This window comes from Quercus robur, chromosome 5 (assembly GCF_932294415.1).
Source record: "Quercus robur chromosome 5, dhQueRobu3.1, whole genome shotgun sequence".
NCBI lineage: Eukaryota > Viridiplantae > Streptophyta > Magnoliopsida > Fagales > Fagaceae > Quercus > Quercus robur.
Window position 1 is genome coordinate 78,798,128 of NC_065538.1, and position 16,947 is coordinate 78,815,074.

Consider the following 16,947-nt stretch of genomic DNA (forward strand, 5'->3'; position numbering starts at 1 on the left):
CATATTGATACCAAGTATTTTAATAGTACTAAAAATATCACCATAGGTTAAATTATCATAATCAATAGAATTATTTTTACCCATTAACTCTTGTTTTACCTTATGAGCAAAGATAGGAGGCAGACCGTCAATAAACTTTTCTTTCCAATAAGGCTTATGACAATCTTTCCGGAGCATCACTCTAGAAGTAAAAACATCTTGATACCATCTGTAATCAGACATAGTAGGACAACTCAAATTATTTAAATAGTCAGAAACACGAGATGAAATATTGGATGGAGTACCAACAAAATGTTTGAGAATAGTATAGATCAAGGTATTAACACCATAAGGAATACCACAACCAATACTTTCATCAAAAATAGGCAAACCGTCATCATTCTTTTTGTTAGGTTCTAAGGACTTAGGTATTTATGTATTTAGAACTCTAATGTGTATTGTTGGCAAACCATGATTAAAACAATGTGTTTAGAAGTGTTTTAGTCTTGCTCAAAGTTGTATCGTTTCTGTAAAGTTGGAATCGAGCTAATGCAGAAGTTACTGTGCATTTTGGCCTGGCTCGATCAATCGAAGCTTAGGCTCGATCGATCGAATCTCGGGCAGAATGCGTTTTTCTACAGATTTCCAACTCAGCCCTAGTTGTTTAAAACGTTTAGGGTTTTCTAATTTGTCCTAAGTATAAAAGGTAAACCCTAGCCACGTTTTAGAGTTGCTCATATTGTTGTTTGTGTAAATCTCTTGTGAGATCTAGAAGAGCTTTCCTTTACACAAACTTAGGGTTTGCAAGGAGGAGATTTTATCTACACCTTGATGATCAACTCGGTTGCTACCATTGAAGCTTAAAGAAACACAAGCGGGTGTGCTTGTATCTGGTGGTGAATCCAAGAAAGAAGGAATCCATGGATTCGAAGTTTGCACGTGGTCGTGTCAGTAAGTTCTACTGGTGAGTAGCAATAAGAAGTCGAGCGTGGGGCTTGTAAGTGTTATTGTATGAACTTCGATTCTTTCAAGATAGTGGATTCAAGTTTACCTTGAGGATAGATAGGTCAAATCCTCCCCAGGTTTTTACCGGTTTGGTTTCCTGGGTGATCATATCTTTGTGTTATTTATCTTTCTGCTGCTTTGCATGATATGATTGTTTTGATTGTGATAACCTAGTATTTGTTAAATTGGACTAAGTAACAACTTGGCTAATTACCTAGGTTAATCCAATTGTGTCTTTAAGGGGTCTAAAAACTATCAAGTGGTATTAGAGGGGGTTGCTCTCTTATTGTTGATCTTTTAATCACTGAGCTGATCTTTGACCCCTGTTGTTATGGGTTCTTGGAAATTCTTTTTGCTTATTTATCAACTTGCTTACTTTGTGTATTTGTCTCTTGTTGTTTTTGTTAAATCTTTCCTTGGACGTCTTGGTCATATCATATGTGATAATAATTATTTTTGTTATACTGCCTTAACCGCCTTAAAGGCACGTGATTCTTGTCTTTGGTATTTGGATAGTCGTTGTTCCAAGCATATGACAGGAAACAAAGGATTATTCAAGACCCTCTTTGAAGGAAAGATTGGGACAGTCACTTTTGGAGATGGAAGCAAATCTGTGATCAGAGGCATTGGAACTGTGGAGATTCCAGGGTTACCTGTCTTTGAAGATGTTTGGTATGTTGATGGACTGAAGGCAAATTTACTCAGCATCAGTCAAATTTACGACAATGGACTGAATGTTCTCTTCACTAAGTATGAATATGAGATACTTGATGGAGGAGGTGACTGTATGTGTGTTGGTGTAAGGATAGCGAACAACTGTTATGGATTGACCCCAAGCATAAGCAACAAGTGTTTTAGTGCAAAGATTGATCAAGTTGATTTGTAGCATCAACGGTTGGGGCATGCAAGTCATAAGTAGTTAGAAAAGATTTCCAAATGTAATGCAGTTGTTGGTTTACCTATGTTTGAGAAGATAGATAAGTGCATATGTGGACCATATCAGATAGGTAAATAGATAAAATCTAAACATCCGTCTGTAGCTAGTGTTCAAACTTCAAGACCTTTGGAGTTACTGCACATTGATCTTATGGGTCCTGCTCGAGTTCAGAGTTTAGGAGGAAAGAAATATATTCTAGTGGTTGTGGATAACTTTACCAGATATACTTGGGTTGTGCTTTTGAAAGATAAAGCTGAGGCTCCTGAGAAGATGATAAATCTGTGTAAGAAATTGCAGGTTGAAAAAGATACTGTGATAGCCAGGATTAGAAGTGACCATGGAAGAGAATTTGAGAATACCAAGCTAGCTACCTTCTACAATGAACAAGGCACACATCAAGAGTTCTCCTCACCCAAGACACCACAACAAAATGGAATAGTTGAACGGAAAAATAGGGTTGTTCAGAAGATGACATGTGTCATGCTACACAATAAAAAGTTGCCAAAATCTTTCTGGGGAGAAGCAGTTAACACTGCTTGTCATACACTCAACCGGGTGTATTTCAGACCTGATTCCAAGAAGACTCCTTATGAACTCTGGAGAAGAAAGAAGCCGGTTGTTAAGTATTTCAGGATATTTGGTAGTGATTGTTACATTCTACGTGATAGAGAGAACTTAGAAAAATTTGATGCAAAGAGTGACAAGGGATATTTTCTAGGGTACTCCTCTACTAGTAGAGCATATAGAGTATATAATCTAAGAACCAAAACAGTCATGGAATCGTCAAATGTTGTGATCAATGATGAAGTATGTCTAGTAGCACATTCAGAAAGTACTGCTCCGATTCAAGATAAGCCTATGGAGGTTAATGACTCACTTCTTGTTGATTATGTTGGGAAACATAGTGATAAGGATTTGATGGTGTTGAATGATGCAGTTTCTGTGCCATCAAGTCTTGAACCATCCACTCCGGTTCATGAGACTCAACAGGCTCAACATGAGTTTAGTCTTTCATCAAAACAGAAAGGTACATCCACATCTCTAGTTAAAGGTCCTTCCTCTAGAGTAAGACTTAATCATCCCTCCTCAAATATATTGGGAAGTCTGAATGATAACATGAGATTAAGGTCAAAAGCCTTAAGTGTAATTACACACTCATGCTATCTATCCCAATTTGAATCGAAAAAGGTAGATGAAGTGTATACTGTTACCATGTTTGGAGATCAAATGTTAAAGGGGTATCTTAGCCTCAAGAGGACAAAAAATGTGTGTTATAGAAGGTAAACTAGATTAAGAATAGCAATTTACCTTAAATTTTGTTAATTGAAATAATTATGTCTTTGATAATTAAATGAAAGACAAGGTCTCTTGCAAAAAAAAAGTGAAAGTTGAGATGTTGGTTGGACTAGTAAAAGCATTGTTTTTGGATGAGATATCTATTGATTTGGATTGCTTGACAACTTTTCTAATAGTGAATTTGCTTAAATAATGTATTCACATTCTCCATGGAACTCTTGTCATCTCACCTCCTTTAGCCAACAGTACAATAGACTTTGATCTTTTTGATGATACTCCCTCCGTCCCACTTTGTTTGTCCTCTAATTCATTTTAAGATGCCCCAAAATATTGTCCTGTTTTTTAAAATAAAAATTATTAGTTTACTAATATTCCTATTATACCCCTAAGCCTCATTAAGAATAACTCTTTTTAAAAAAAGATGATAAATTTATTTAAGGGTAGTTTTGTAAACTTATGCATTTTTATAAGATAGACAAGACAATAAATGATGTTCCCTTAAAATATTTGACTTTTCAAATAGGACAAAAAAAGTGGGACGGAGGGAGTATTATTCTCCCCTTTGATGGCCAGATTGTGAACCAAGGTCCTTGTAAACTCAAGCTTGATTTTTTGAATCCATGGGCTTTAAACGTCTTGCATGGAAAAGTGTGGCTAACTTTTTTTAAGAAGCAAGTGTAGATATAGGTCTTTCTATTTAATATGTTCCAATAGAAATGCTTGATCTCTGAAAGGTGAGCATCACATGGAGACTCTCATTAATCCATATGCATAATAAAATGTTTATAGGTGACATCACCTAAAGACCAAAAGCAATATTGGGCATGTCAAAATGAACCTTACTATTTTGTTGAATTTGTCGAGGCATTTCAATCATTCCATGTGGGAAGGAGTTTAATTAAATTTGAAAAATAATTAAGGTCAGTAATTAGTTTATGTTTTGCTAAATTGTACACATATATTGCTTAGATTGGCATTTGCTTTTGATTTGTGTTTTTTATTTTTTATAAAAAATGTGGTTTTTGATGTATTTGTTTTTGGTGTTTAATGATGGTATATGAATGCAGTGATTCTTATGTTAGTGACTCAAGTGAATAAATTGAGGGAATTGGGTATGCGCCTCTTTTGGAGAAAGTAGAGAGTTCATTTCTTGGTGGTTTTTGTTATTGTAATGTATTTTCACTATTTTGTATGGAACGAATGATTCTTGTGGATGTTAAATTTGCATTTGTTAGGTTGCATTTAGGTTTGAGGATTTTAAACAAGGGTTTTAAGAATAGTTGTTTGAATAATTTTTAGGTGATTTTGGCAACTATCACTATTAAAGGATATATAGTAATGGATATCGTTTTGCATTTTCCTTTCTACATTTCTGAACAGCAAACAAACTCAAAAACTTAGTTAATTATTTTTCTCCATGCAAAAATATTGTGTTGTTAACTCATACTTTCATCTACATGTGGTTAAAATGAAAGTCACTATTCATTGAGATTTGTTTTTGTTTTTGTTAAATGTGAAACATATTTTTAAAATTTTGTGCATGTACCTTGGCAACATGATTTTACTCTTATGACATGATCTCTCTCTCTGTTTTTTTTTTTTTTGGTTAAATTGAAATATATTTTTAAAGTCTTGCGCATGTACCTTTGCAACATGATAGTTTACTATCTATGGGGAATTCCAATTTCAAGTGAATAAGTGATGGATTTATTTTTTTTTTGGTGGTGTTCAGTGTTGTGTTGTTTCAGGCCCTTCAAAGAATTGAATTTTTGTATAGTTGTAGTTTTGATTGTGTATCTCACAATTTAGAGTTGTGTTTTTGTTGTACAAATCCTTTTTCTTTTTCTTTTTTTCTCCTTTGGTGTCTAGATTTACTACCATCTCTAGCCTGGTGTGTAGCTTTGTATATGTGCAACTTTGTTTTTTTTTTTTCTTTTTGGTGTTTTATATTGTTTTGAACTGATTGTATATGATTCTTGAGTGATAAATCAACTAATTCATCAAAAGAATTAAAGGTTTAAAGTATCTAATTTAGCTTAATGTTTGGTTGCTAAGAAGGGTAGTTGGGTTGCTATGATTTAATAAGTAACGTGGACATTAATACTTGTAAGGTTGAATTTATTCAACCATCTAATTGGCTTTATTCCGTGCCAAATTTGCTTGTAATTCAGCATTTAGTAACCCTGTATTTAGGTGGGATTGTTGTAAGGGTAGTGAGTGAGATAGAGTGAAGTTTGCTCAAGAGTGTGCAAGAAAACAGAGTGTCGCGGCTGGGACTCGCGGGTGGACTCGCGGCTTCAACCCGCCAGAAGATGCACACGTGCCAAGCATGCTGGAAGATGAACAGTCATGCTAGCTGGAGCACTACAGGACAAAACAGGACAACTGGCCATACGGTTAACTCGCGACTGGATCTCGCGACTTGGTCAAGCCGCGAGCCACCCCTGTTTTGGAAAAACCTGACGTTTCGCATTCCTCTTCACTCCAGTATAAATACCCTTTTAACCCACGATTGAAAGAGAGCTTCCAGAGAGAATTTTGAGAGAGAAACCCTAAAGAAAAACCAGATTGTTTCACCCACAATTTCTACCTTAGAGTCTCATCAAATTCCCTCACTCTCTTCCTCTCCATTGTCAAATCCTTGAGAGGCGTTATACCAAACCTGGTTCTCACCATTATCATCTCTGTGAGACAGACGTTTGGAGTTCTGGGAAGCAGTTAGGAAGGAGCCAATCTTCATTGGTTGATGCTATGGTGTAGTAGCAGAATCCGGAAAGCTAGAAAAGAAAAAGGTTCGGCGCAACCTCGTTGGAGCAAGAAGCTTGGAGGGCTTAGGTGCATTGGGTAGATTAGGCTTGGAGGGTCTATTGCTGTCCTTGTATCCCAACTGTATTTTCTAGTGGATTGATTACCGCTTGGAGGGCGGCGGAGAGGTTTTTCGCCGAGGTCTTCGGTTTCCTCTTCGATAACATATCTGGTGTTATCTCTGTGTTTGCATCTTCCTTCCTCTCTATCTCTGCCTTTACATTATCTGCTGTGGTTTATTTTGTTGTGGCTTAGATAGTTGTTTAATCAATTCCATATTATAGCATATGTTAAGTTTCCGCACACTAGTTGTTTGACATATTGCTTGGGTTGGTTAAGTTGGTTTTTGGGGGTCTAAACGTTCAAAAGTGTTTTTGTACACGTTTTTGAACTTTCAATACTCTCTCTCTGTCTCTGTCTCTCTCTCATGTATGTTTAATAACCCAAGCTAATATCAATAATACTACTACTATTGACCATTCCTGTGTGTAAGTAGATGCTCAATCGACCTTAAAATGTTTAAGTTGGTTAATAGGTTTTTTTAATTCTTTTTTTTTTTTCATTGTAGCACGACTTAAATAATAAAATGCAATATTTTTTTTCCATTGCTTTATATAAATGTGTATTCCACCTCTCATATGAATAGTGAGTTTCACTAAAAATTTAACTAGTCGGATTGATTTATTTATTTATTAAGGGAAAAATGAAAATAGTAAATGAAACTGCATCACAATTCCATTTTTGTCTAAATTTCAAAGTAGGCTTTAAGATGCGGTATTTCATTAGTGATTCTTTTAGGCTGTAGCTTGTCACATGAGTCTGAGTTTCATATTTCTGTATATGAAAAGAAGTATAAATATCTCCATATAGTAGACACTTAGTATGCTAAATCGACATACAAGAAGATTGTATCATACGTTTGAATTCCATTTCCTTCGGCACAAAAGTGGAACGGGCAGGCGAGATATTGCTATAAGTTCTCCCCACTAAATCAGATAAATTCATATCTAAAGGAGGTTTACAATAATTTCTTTCAAAATTGACTATTTGTTAGATCTAACTTAGCTAGTAAGTCCGATCTTCCGATGGATATTGATGGTATTTGTGAACCTGTTTCTGGATCTCTACTTTACGTAAACAATATTATTTTTGGTGCCATTATTCCTATTGGAATAATCCTTTCTTTGTAGAAGAAGGAAAATATTAATTTCTCCCTATAACCCATCTATGAATAATAATATTTAATTAGTAATATTCACAAATTCTTGCAGAGCCAAAAGAAAAAAGATCCCAGTAGTTTACTTAATTCCAATTTGTTATGCGTTTAAGTTTTAGTCCCAAATTATTCTTAAAATGATGTTAATATTTTCAAAGAAAGTATAGTTGATACAATATAATAGATTTTCTAAATTAAGCTATCTATGTTTCTCATTTGAAAGTGTTTAAAATTTTGAATTTTTTTTTTTAGTTTATTTTTAATTGGAAGACAATGCATTTTACATAAAATTATTATATAAGGCAAAATATTTTGTAAATAATGTAATGCGTGGTTGGAATTTGTATCTTTGTATCTAGTGTTCCTATAAAAAGTAAATATAAGTAAATTTGTCACTTATATAAGAAAAAAAATACAAGACTTTAATAATATATAAGAAATATGTAAATTTACCAACAACCTACTAACATTACACTAAAAATCACTACAAGAAAATGTTTTTTTGGTGATGAAAATTTTCATCACCTATAAATTTTGGCAATGAGATTGTTTTTGTCGTGTATACCGTGTCACCAAAATTCTTGGGGACAAAATTTTCCAAAAAGGTCCGAAAATTTAAAAAAAAAAAAAAAAAAAAGAACTTTTGGCGATGAAATAGTTTTGTCGCCAATTTTATTTTATTTTATTTTATTTTTTCAATAAATCATATTTGGCAATGAACTATTTCGTCGTCAAAATCAATTTTTTTTTTTATTTTAGTTTTTTAATTTTACAATATTTGTAACAAAATATTTCATCCCCTAAACCAAAATTTTTTTTTGGCCATATTAGGCGATGAATTATTTTGTCACAAAATGTTATTATTCCATCATATCTGTTATGTTCATATTTTATATGTAATTGGCTAATCCTTTGTCAAAACGCATTTGACTTGTAATTTGGGTAGATCTAAATTAGGTTTGATACAGAACAAGTGGTTGTATTAACGATATGAAGATTGATCCAAGAAACAAATGAAGAAAAGTTGTTTTACTGAAACTCGACAGATGGCATCTATCGAGATTTACTGAGCAAGCTTGACACTAGCTTGATCTATAGAGCTTTACAAATTCAGAAATTCCAGATTTGAATTTCGACCCATGTTGATATATTTGTTTAGGGTTTCTTTTCTCACAACCCTAGACATATAAGGCTTATTTTAAAAGCCGTCATAGAACGGATACAGAGACCTAGAACTTTATTTTCTTTGTGAGAAGTTACTATGTTCGTACGCTATAGGATTTTGTAACCAAGTGCTTCCTGATCTTCATTGTTGATGAAGTGAAAAACTTTGCAGTCAACAACATTCATTCAAGTTACTGGAGTTAATCACGTACTGGGATCCGTGCAAAGAAGTTGGTTATAGATTGGAGATTTGTGCATCAAAGGAAAGAAGGCTACTACAAGATCAAGTTCAATTGGGTATTCGAGCAAGGGTTCAACTGTAAGTTAGTATTTTGAGATAGGCTAGGGTAGTGGTAAGATTACTTATACTTGTAACCGATTGATTATTGATTAGTAGATTCTTGAGAGTGATGGCCTTAAAATCACTCAGTGGGGTTTTTGATTTGCAAGCGATATTCCCCATTTGTCAACAAATCACCATATCAATATAATTTTCACTGCATTTATTTTAATTAGTGATTTGTTGGTGCCTCCATGATTTATATGCAGTTGAACCTAATTAATCAACTTGGATAATTGAATTAATTATCCAGGATCAAGTTATCTTAACTCAACAATATCTAAACTATTATTCCATCGTCGCCAAAAGCACACACGATGCTCTCATAAATGGAATAGAAAGAAAACCGTTAGCTTTTGGTATTAAACATTGAATCTATGAGTGGTTCATTAAATCCACAAAATGATAAATCCACTAGTGAAATAATAGAGGAAAGTCTAAATTCTTATTAATCTGAATAAACATCTTTGGGCCGAAATGATAAATCCACAAAATGGTAAATCCACATGACAATATGACATCTTTGAATGAACATCTATGGGCCGAAAGAAAAGGATCCTCCAGTTCATACTTCATACTAATCTCAGTAATGGTCTTACTCAAGAGATCATGGGCCTGGAAATAATTTTCAATCCTCAATAACATAGTCACTTGTCCAGTTGTCCTACTTGAGTGCTAAGCCCGTGAACTCCAGTCACTTGTCCTACTTGAGTGCTAAGCCCGTGAACTCCACCCACCTTCCTTCTCAATAACTAGTGGAGGCAGCTTGAAATTTGCTTCTGGGAATTCATTCAACAATACGTAGTAATTCTCCACTCCAATAACATAATTTTTTTTTTTTTTTTTTTGAGAAACGTAACATAATGTTATGTGTCCAATTTAATGAGTCATTATCTAATCACGCCCTTTCAAATAAATAATAAATAAAAACATCTCAATTATTTCCTGAGCCTCAAATATTCTGATCCATCAACTTCAATCCATCGTCTTCCTTCTATAATCGCCATGGCTGTTGGGTACAATTTTGTAATATTATTATTTTTATGGAAGGAATTGTTTTGTATTAGTTCACTATATATAATAAGTAAAAACTGTATACTACTTGAGCTCAAGATACAGATAACAATAAGATAGACCCTACTGGTACTCGGATGTGATACAATGGACCCTTCCAAGAGAGCCATGGCATAAGGCAAATATTGACGGTGTTGTTTTTAGCTCCATGCATTCCTCGGGAATGGGGGCTGTAATACGGGATCATGCAGAGCAAGTTGAAGTAGCTTTGAGCAAAAATTTTCATAGACCATTTGGACCGCTTGAAGCTGAAGCCATGGCTTTGAATGAAGGTGTCTCCTTTGCATGGGTCGTTGGTGTTAGGGATGTCATTTTTGAATGTGATTCTCAGATAAATTTTAATACAGTCGTGGGCAATAGCGAACCTCTGCCTCAATTTTGTGGCAAATAAAACGTTACGGTTCAACCCCATTTTTGTACCGGCCTACCTACCGACCCTCCCACTTGTCCTAGTGAGCTGTTATATGTGGTGATGAGGAGTGCAACTTGGCAAATTGTCCAACTTGATATCTTTTCACAGCTCGTAATGTTTATTATATTCTTAGGTGACCAATGCTTGTTATATTTTTAATCGAGCACAGCCAATTTCACGCTTCACTAATGTATTAAATCCACTAACGGATCCTTATTAAGCTGATGTTGTTTCCATCATAAACATGTTGATAATTTGATATTTAGGACGAGGGAATTTGAACTTGGACATATATTTGTAGAAAATTCTAGAAATTGTGAGCTACAAGGCTTTGAAATTTTAACTACTTTCATCATAAGTTGTCAATTCAAATAAAGTAGATATATCAATTTAACTACTTGGACATATATATTGATTGAAGATATAACTTCAGTTACTGCATATTACAAACTCTCTAAGGTTTGATGGAAGTAACTAAAGTTCTCCATATGAGTTTTGACAAAAGATTGTTTATGGAAGTAACCACGTTGAATAATTTTGAGGCCTAGACTACCACCAAATTATCATTGTAAGGTTGAATTTAATCAACCATCTTGTTGGTTTTATTCCGTGCCAAATTTGCTTCTATTTCAGCAATTAGTAACCCTGTATATAGGTGAGATTTTTGTAAGGGGAGTGAGTGAGTTAGTGTGAAGAAATGCTCAAGATTGTGTAAGAAAAACAGAGACTCGCGACTGGATTTTGCGGGTGACTTGCGGCTACAAGCCACCAGAAGCAGCACGCTAGGCATGCCAGAAATTGAAGCGTTATGTTAGCTGGAGCATTACAGGACAAAATAGGACAACTGGCCATTCAGTTACCTCGCGGTTAGGACTCGCGACTCAGTCAAGCCACGAGCCAGCCCTGTTTTGAAAAACCTGACTCTTCACATTCCATTCTCACCCTAGTATAAATACCCCTTATACCCACGAAAGAAAGAGAGCTTCCAAAGAGAATTTTGAGAGAGAAACCCTAGAGAAAAACAAGATTTATTCATCCACAATCTTCACATAAGAGACTCTTCAAATTCCTCTACTCTCTTCCTCTCCATTGTTAAATCCTTTAGAGGCCTTTTACCAAAACATTTTCTCACCATATCCATTACTGTGAGAAGACTGTTTGGTGTTCTGGGAAGCAGTTAGGAAGGAACCAATTTACATTGGTTGATGCTATGGTCAAGTAGAGAAATTCGGGAAGCTGGAAAAGAAATAGGTTCGACACAATCTCGATGGAGCAAGAAGCTTGGAGGGCTTAGATGCACTGGGTAAATTAGGCTTGGAGGGTCTATTGCTGTTCATGTATCCCAACTACATTTTCTAGTGGATTACTTACCACTTGGAGGGCGGCGAAGAGGTTTTACGCCGAGGGCTTCAGTTTCCTCTTCGATAACATATCGTTGTGTTGTCCTTGTGTTTGCATCTTTCTTCCTTTAATCTTTACTTTTTATTTTCTGCTGTAGATGTGATTTTAATTTGCTTAGATTGTTTACCAATTCTGTTTATAGTTTGTGTTCATTTTCCGCACACTAGTTGTTTGTCATAAAGCTTGAATTGGTTATTTTGTAATTGAGGGTCTAAACGTTCAAGGGTGTTTTACACACTATTTGAACTTTCAATTGGTATCAGAGCGGGTGCACTTGTGGTTTAATTACCTAAGTGCGATCCTAGACCCCTGTGTTATGGATGCTGTTATGGAAAAGGCCATACTGAATTGTGGTTTAAGTGTTTGTGATAATGACTCTATGAGTATGTTTGAAGGGTGTCCTAACAATGAACTCTTAGAGTTATTAAAAACAAAGAAAAATGCTAGGATATTTGTTCACATGCTGAAATATTTTGAAAATAAGAATCTCATCTTACACAATAGCATATCTGGATCTAAATCTTTGATTAAGAAGTACAAAAGAAAAAATAGAATGTTGTGTGAGAAGATTGAGAATCTGAAAAAGAAATGTCAATCTAACAGAAGCATGAAAATTGAAGATAAAATTCTGTTTAAAGGTCAAGAGGATGTTCTCGTCATATGACAGGAGATAAATCACTGTTCAAGACACTCAAAGAGAAGGTTGGTGATTATGTGACTTTTGGTGATGGAAGTCATGCTCAAGTTCTCGGTATAGGGACTATTGATATACCTGGATTACCTCTATTGAAAGATGTATTATACATCAAAGGGCTGAAGGCAAATCTTTTGAGCATCACTCAAACATGTGATGAGGATTTCCTTGTCCAATTCTCGAAGAAGGGATGCTTAATCATCAATGAAGAAGGGATTCAAGTCTTGGAGGGAAATAGGACTACAGATAATTGCTATGGAGTAGTTCCTACGACACCCATTTCGTGTAGAAGTGCTCGTGTTGACATGTTGGAACTTTGGCATCATAGATTTAGGCATGCGAATTTCAAACAAGTAGCTAAAGTGTCTAAATTTGAAGCAGTTGAGGGACTTCCAAAGTTTGGAAAGGTGAAGAAGACTATTTGTGGTGCATGCCAAAAGGGAAAACAAAAAAAGGCAAGCCATCACAAGGTGAATGTGATTGCTGCTTCACGGTGTTTAGAGCTACTTCATGTTTATCTAATAGGGCCTATAAGAATTGAAAGTCTAGGAGGAAAGAGGTACATTATGGTCATTATGGATGATTACTCAAGATATACTTGAGTTGAATTTCTTAGAGAAAAATTAGAAGCATGTGAAAAGTTGGAAATCCTTTGCAAGAAACTTCAAAACGAGAAAGGGGTTCCTATTGTCAAGATAAGAAGTGATCATGGGAAGGAATTTGAGAATACAAGATTTGAGTCTTTTTGTGAAAAGAATGGAATCAAAAGGGAATTTTCAGCCCCCAAAGCTCCTCAACAAAATGGAGTGGTAGAGAGAAAGAATTGGGTGATTCAGGAAATGGCAAGAGTTATGCTACTAAACAAGCAAATACCTCAAAAGTTTTGGGGAGAAGCAGTGAACACCTTGTGTCACATTGCCAATAGAATATTCTTCCGAGTGGGAACAAAGAAGACTGCCTATGAGATTTGGAATGGAAAGAAGCCTAGAGTAAAGTACTTCCAAGTGTTTGGAAGCAAGTGTTATATCCTAAATGATCGGGAGAACCTTGGGAAATTTGATGCAAAAAGTGATGAAGGTATTTTCCTTGGGTATTCTACTACTAGCCGGGCATATAGGGTTTTCAACAAGAGAACTAAGACAGTGATGGAGTCCATCAATGTCAAGATTGATGATGCCTTAACAAAGGTAGAGATAATTGATGATGGAGAAGGGCCGAGCACCAAAGAACCCGATGTTGAGGTCGAATCTCTTGATATAGAAGTTGAAGGATCTACACCGGAAGAAGAATCAACTCCCATGAACCTAAGAATGGAAATAAGATCAATGTCTAGAACATTAAGTCCTCTCACTCCTCTGGAAGTTCATCCTCCCATCTCATGAAATGATGAAGTCTCCACATCAAAGAAGCCATCATCAAGAGTGATTAAGAACCATCCGGAGAGCAACATTATAGGGTCTCTAGATGAAGGTCTTCGCCTCAGAAAAGGAAACATCCTTTTGGCCAATCATGTAACATACCATTGCTTCCTTGCTCAATTTGAGCCAAAAAGGGTAGAAGAAGCTCTTCAAGATGAGAATTGGGTTGAATTAATGCATGAAGAGATAAATCAATTTGTGAGAAATGATGTGTGGGAACTTGCTCCAAGGCCTGAAAATGTTCATGTCCTAGGCACTAAATGGATATTCAAAAACAAAACCGATGAAGATGGAGAGATAATATGGAATAAATCTCGGTTAGTAGCTCAAGGATATACTCAAGTAGAAGGAGTAGACTTTGATGAATCCTTCGCTCCTGTGGCAAGAATTGAGTCTATTCGAATTCTCATGTCCATTGCATGCACTATGAACTTCAAACTCTATCAAATGGATGTAAAATGTGTATTTCTAAATGGATACCTGAATGAAGAAGTGTTTATTGAACAACCAAAAGGCTTTGAGGATCCTCACTTTCCTGATCATGTGTTGAGATTGAAGAAAGCCCTTTTATGGCTTAAAACAAGCTCCTAGAGCTTGGTATGATCGGCTTACACATTACCTCATGGATAGAGGATTCAAAAGGGGATATGCCGATCGAACTTTGTTTGTCAAAAATGATGAAGATTATCTTCTTGTGGCACAAGTATATGTTGATGACATAGTGTTTAGGGCTACCATTGAAGATCGGGCTATAGAATTCTCCGAGGAGATGAAGAAAGAATTTGAGATGAGTATGGTGGGGGACTCACATTTTTCTTGGGCCTTCAAGTCAAACAAAAGAAGGAAGGCATATTCGTTTCACAAGAAAAGTATGCTAGAAACATTATCAAGAAGTTTGGACTAGATTCCAAAAAACATGCCTCCACTCCCATGAGCTCGTCTACTAAACTGAATGTTGATTCTTTTGGAGTGGAAGTGAGTCCTACCTTGTATAGGAGTATCATTGGGAGTCTACTCTATCTTACAGCTAGTAAACCGGACATTGCATTCAGCGTTGATGTTTGTGCTAGATATCAAGCTGCTCCAAATGAATCACACCTGACTGCGGTTAAGCGAATTATTCGATATATCAATGGAACTCTAGACTATGGTTTGTGGTATTCAAAAGACTCAAATGCTTGCTTTGCCGGGTATTCAGATGCTGACTGGGCTGGTAGTGTGGATGATCGGAAGAGTACTTCAGGAGGCTGCTTCTACCTTGGTAACAATCTTGTTTCGTGGATGAGCAAGAAACAAAGTTCCGTGTCTCTCTCTACTGCTGAAGCAGAGTACATAGCAGCTGGAAGTTGCTGCACACAGCTTCTTTGGATGAAGAAGTTACTCTACGACTATGGAATTCCTCAAGAGACAATGTGTGTCTTCTGTGATAACACCAGTACCATCAATCTTTCTAAGAACCCGGTCCAGCATTCAAAATCTAAACACATAGAGATACGTTACCATTTCATTCGAGATTTGGTAGAAGAAAGAGTTGTGTGTCTTGAATTCATACACATAGACAATCAAAAGGCGGATATCTTCACCAAGCCTCTTGATGGTCCACGGTTTGAATCCCTCCGTAAGACCATTGGTGTTGGTACAATTCCTTGAATCTCTTGTGTGATGTGTCCTTCACCTATTTATATTGTGTTATTTTGCTTGTTGGGGCACACACTACTTTATTGGCTATTTGTATAGCATGATTTTGTTGATTTTTAATTGCTTTGTCTGTTTTTGTTGTTCTTACATTGTTGTTTTTTATCAATCATTTTCTTTTTTTATGTCAAAAATCCAAAAACCACATAAAAAGCAGAAAATCAAAAAGTTTGATTGACATTGTTGAGTCTTCTCTCAAAACCTGTTTTGCCTTGTACCTTTGTGCTAATGGCTTTGTACATATACGAGTGTAGCTTGTTCCTTTGCACTCTTATCACTGTGGAAGAAATCTTGAAATCTATGTGACTATTGTAAATAGATCTTCAAACTTGTCATGAATGATTAGTGAATGGTTATGTTGATCTTGAGACATGCATTGACTTGTGCCTATATATCTTCCCACTCTTTATTATTATTTTTTTTGTTTTGCTAAAAAGAGCTTACCAAATGTAAATCTCCAAATGAAAAGAGATATTGAGCTGCAAAAGCCTGTCGCATATACTAGTATTCGACTAGGAAAAAGGGAAAGCGACCAAAAATAAAGTGTATGTTGGTACAATTCAAAAATAAAGTGTATGATTATATCAAATATCACTCTCACAATGAGAGGTGATTGTTTCAAAAGGATCAAAAAGATCAAATGTTATGATTGAAAGTGGAGTCAAATGTAAAGCTCCAAATTATATAATCAAGTCTTGTGGGAGGTCATATATGCATACTTCTATAATTGAGATGGGTCATATGATCTAGTGCTAATTGTGTATGCCTTGGTTGAATTGATCATTGAAGTTTCACATTAGACTAAGGACTATCTCATTGTTGATATCCACACACAACACATAAGTTTATGTTCAATGAATGCCATATTTATTTGTGTGATTGTACTTGATAAAATGTGTTTTCACATGCTCAATCTTTGTTGATTCAAACACAAAAAGATTTTTGAGTGTTTTAGTTGTTTTTGGAAAGTATTTTGTTCTCTCAAAAACTGAAAATTTCAAAAAATCAGTATTGCCTTGTTTTGGCGACTCTGTCGCGAGTTAGTCAAGTCGCATGGCACAATTGCGCGCTCGCAGGTCAATTTCGGCGACTTGTTTGTGAGTGGAAGGTCCAATCACGTGGGGTACACAGAGATTTTCGCGGCTCAGCTTGCGACTTCCTCACGAGTGAGACTTTATGTCGCGAAAAACACTTAGCAAATTTTTCAAAACTTTTGGCTTGACGTGTTTTGGCAGGTGAAACTGGCGACTGTCTGGCGACATACCTCAGTCGCGAAAATCGCGTGGTTTGCAAAAAGAAGCCCATTTTCAATACTGTGCTCAAAAAGGTTCTTAATTTGTTTTTCTTGCATCCTGTGATTGTTCATTGTCTAGTCTTACTTTCAATATTTCATCACCACCGTGGTTAACTCCAAAATCTTCCACTATTTTGTCACCATTTTCTCAATCTTGAAGGAAAGGTATGGGTTTTGTCCTCTACTCTTTATTTTTTACAGTTATTGCCTTTTCCTC

General features: G+C 35.7%; 1 protein-coding gene across 1 annotated transcript; it reads left to right on the plus strand.

Annotated features, from left to right (window-relative positions):
• The first annotated feature begins 1,742 nt into the window (after positions 1-1,742).
• Positions 1,743-12,906, plus strand: LOC126728770 (uncharacterized). Its single transcript, XM_050434554.1, has 4 exons — positions 1,743-1,769; positions 2,219-2,948; positions 12,297-12,720; positions 12,873-12,906. The coding sequence occupies exons 1-4, from the start codon at positions 1,743-1,745 to the stop codon at positions 12,904-12,906; spliced, it is 1,215 nt and encodes a 404-aa protein (XP_050290511.1).
• Positions 12,907-16,947: the final 4,041 nt, after the last annotated feature.

What these genes read in the sequence shown, in the direction of transcription:
- LOC126728770 (XM_050434554.1), top strand. Translation starts at nt 1,743, where the DNA reads ATGAGATACTTGATGGAGGAGGTGACT. An exon ending in TCTTTCATCAAAACAGAAAG is followed by an intron (nt 2,949 to 12,296) that starts GTACATCCACAT and finishes GTCATATGACAG; the next exon opens with GAGATAAATCACTGTTCAAG. An exon ending in GCAGTTGAGGGACTTCCAAA is followed by an intron (nt 12,721 to 12,872) that starts GTTTGGAAAGGT and finishes TTGAAAGTCTAG; the next exon opens with GAGGAAAGAGGTACATTATG.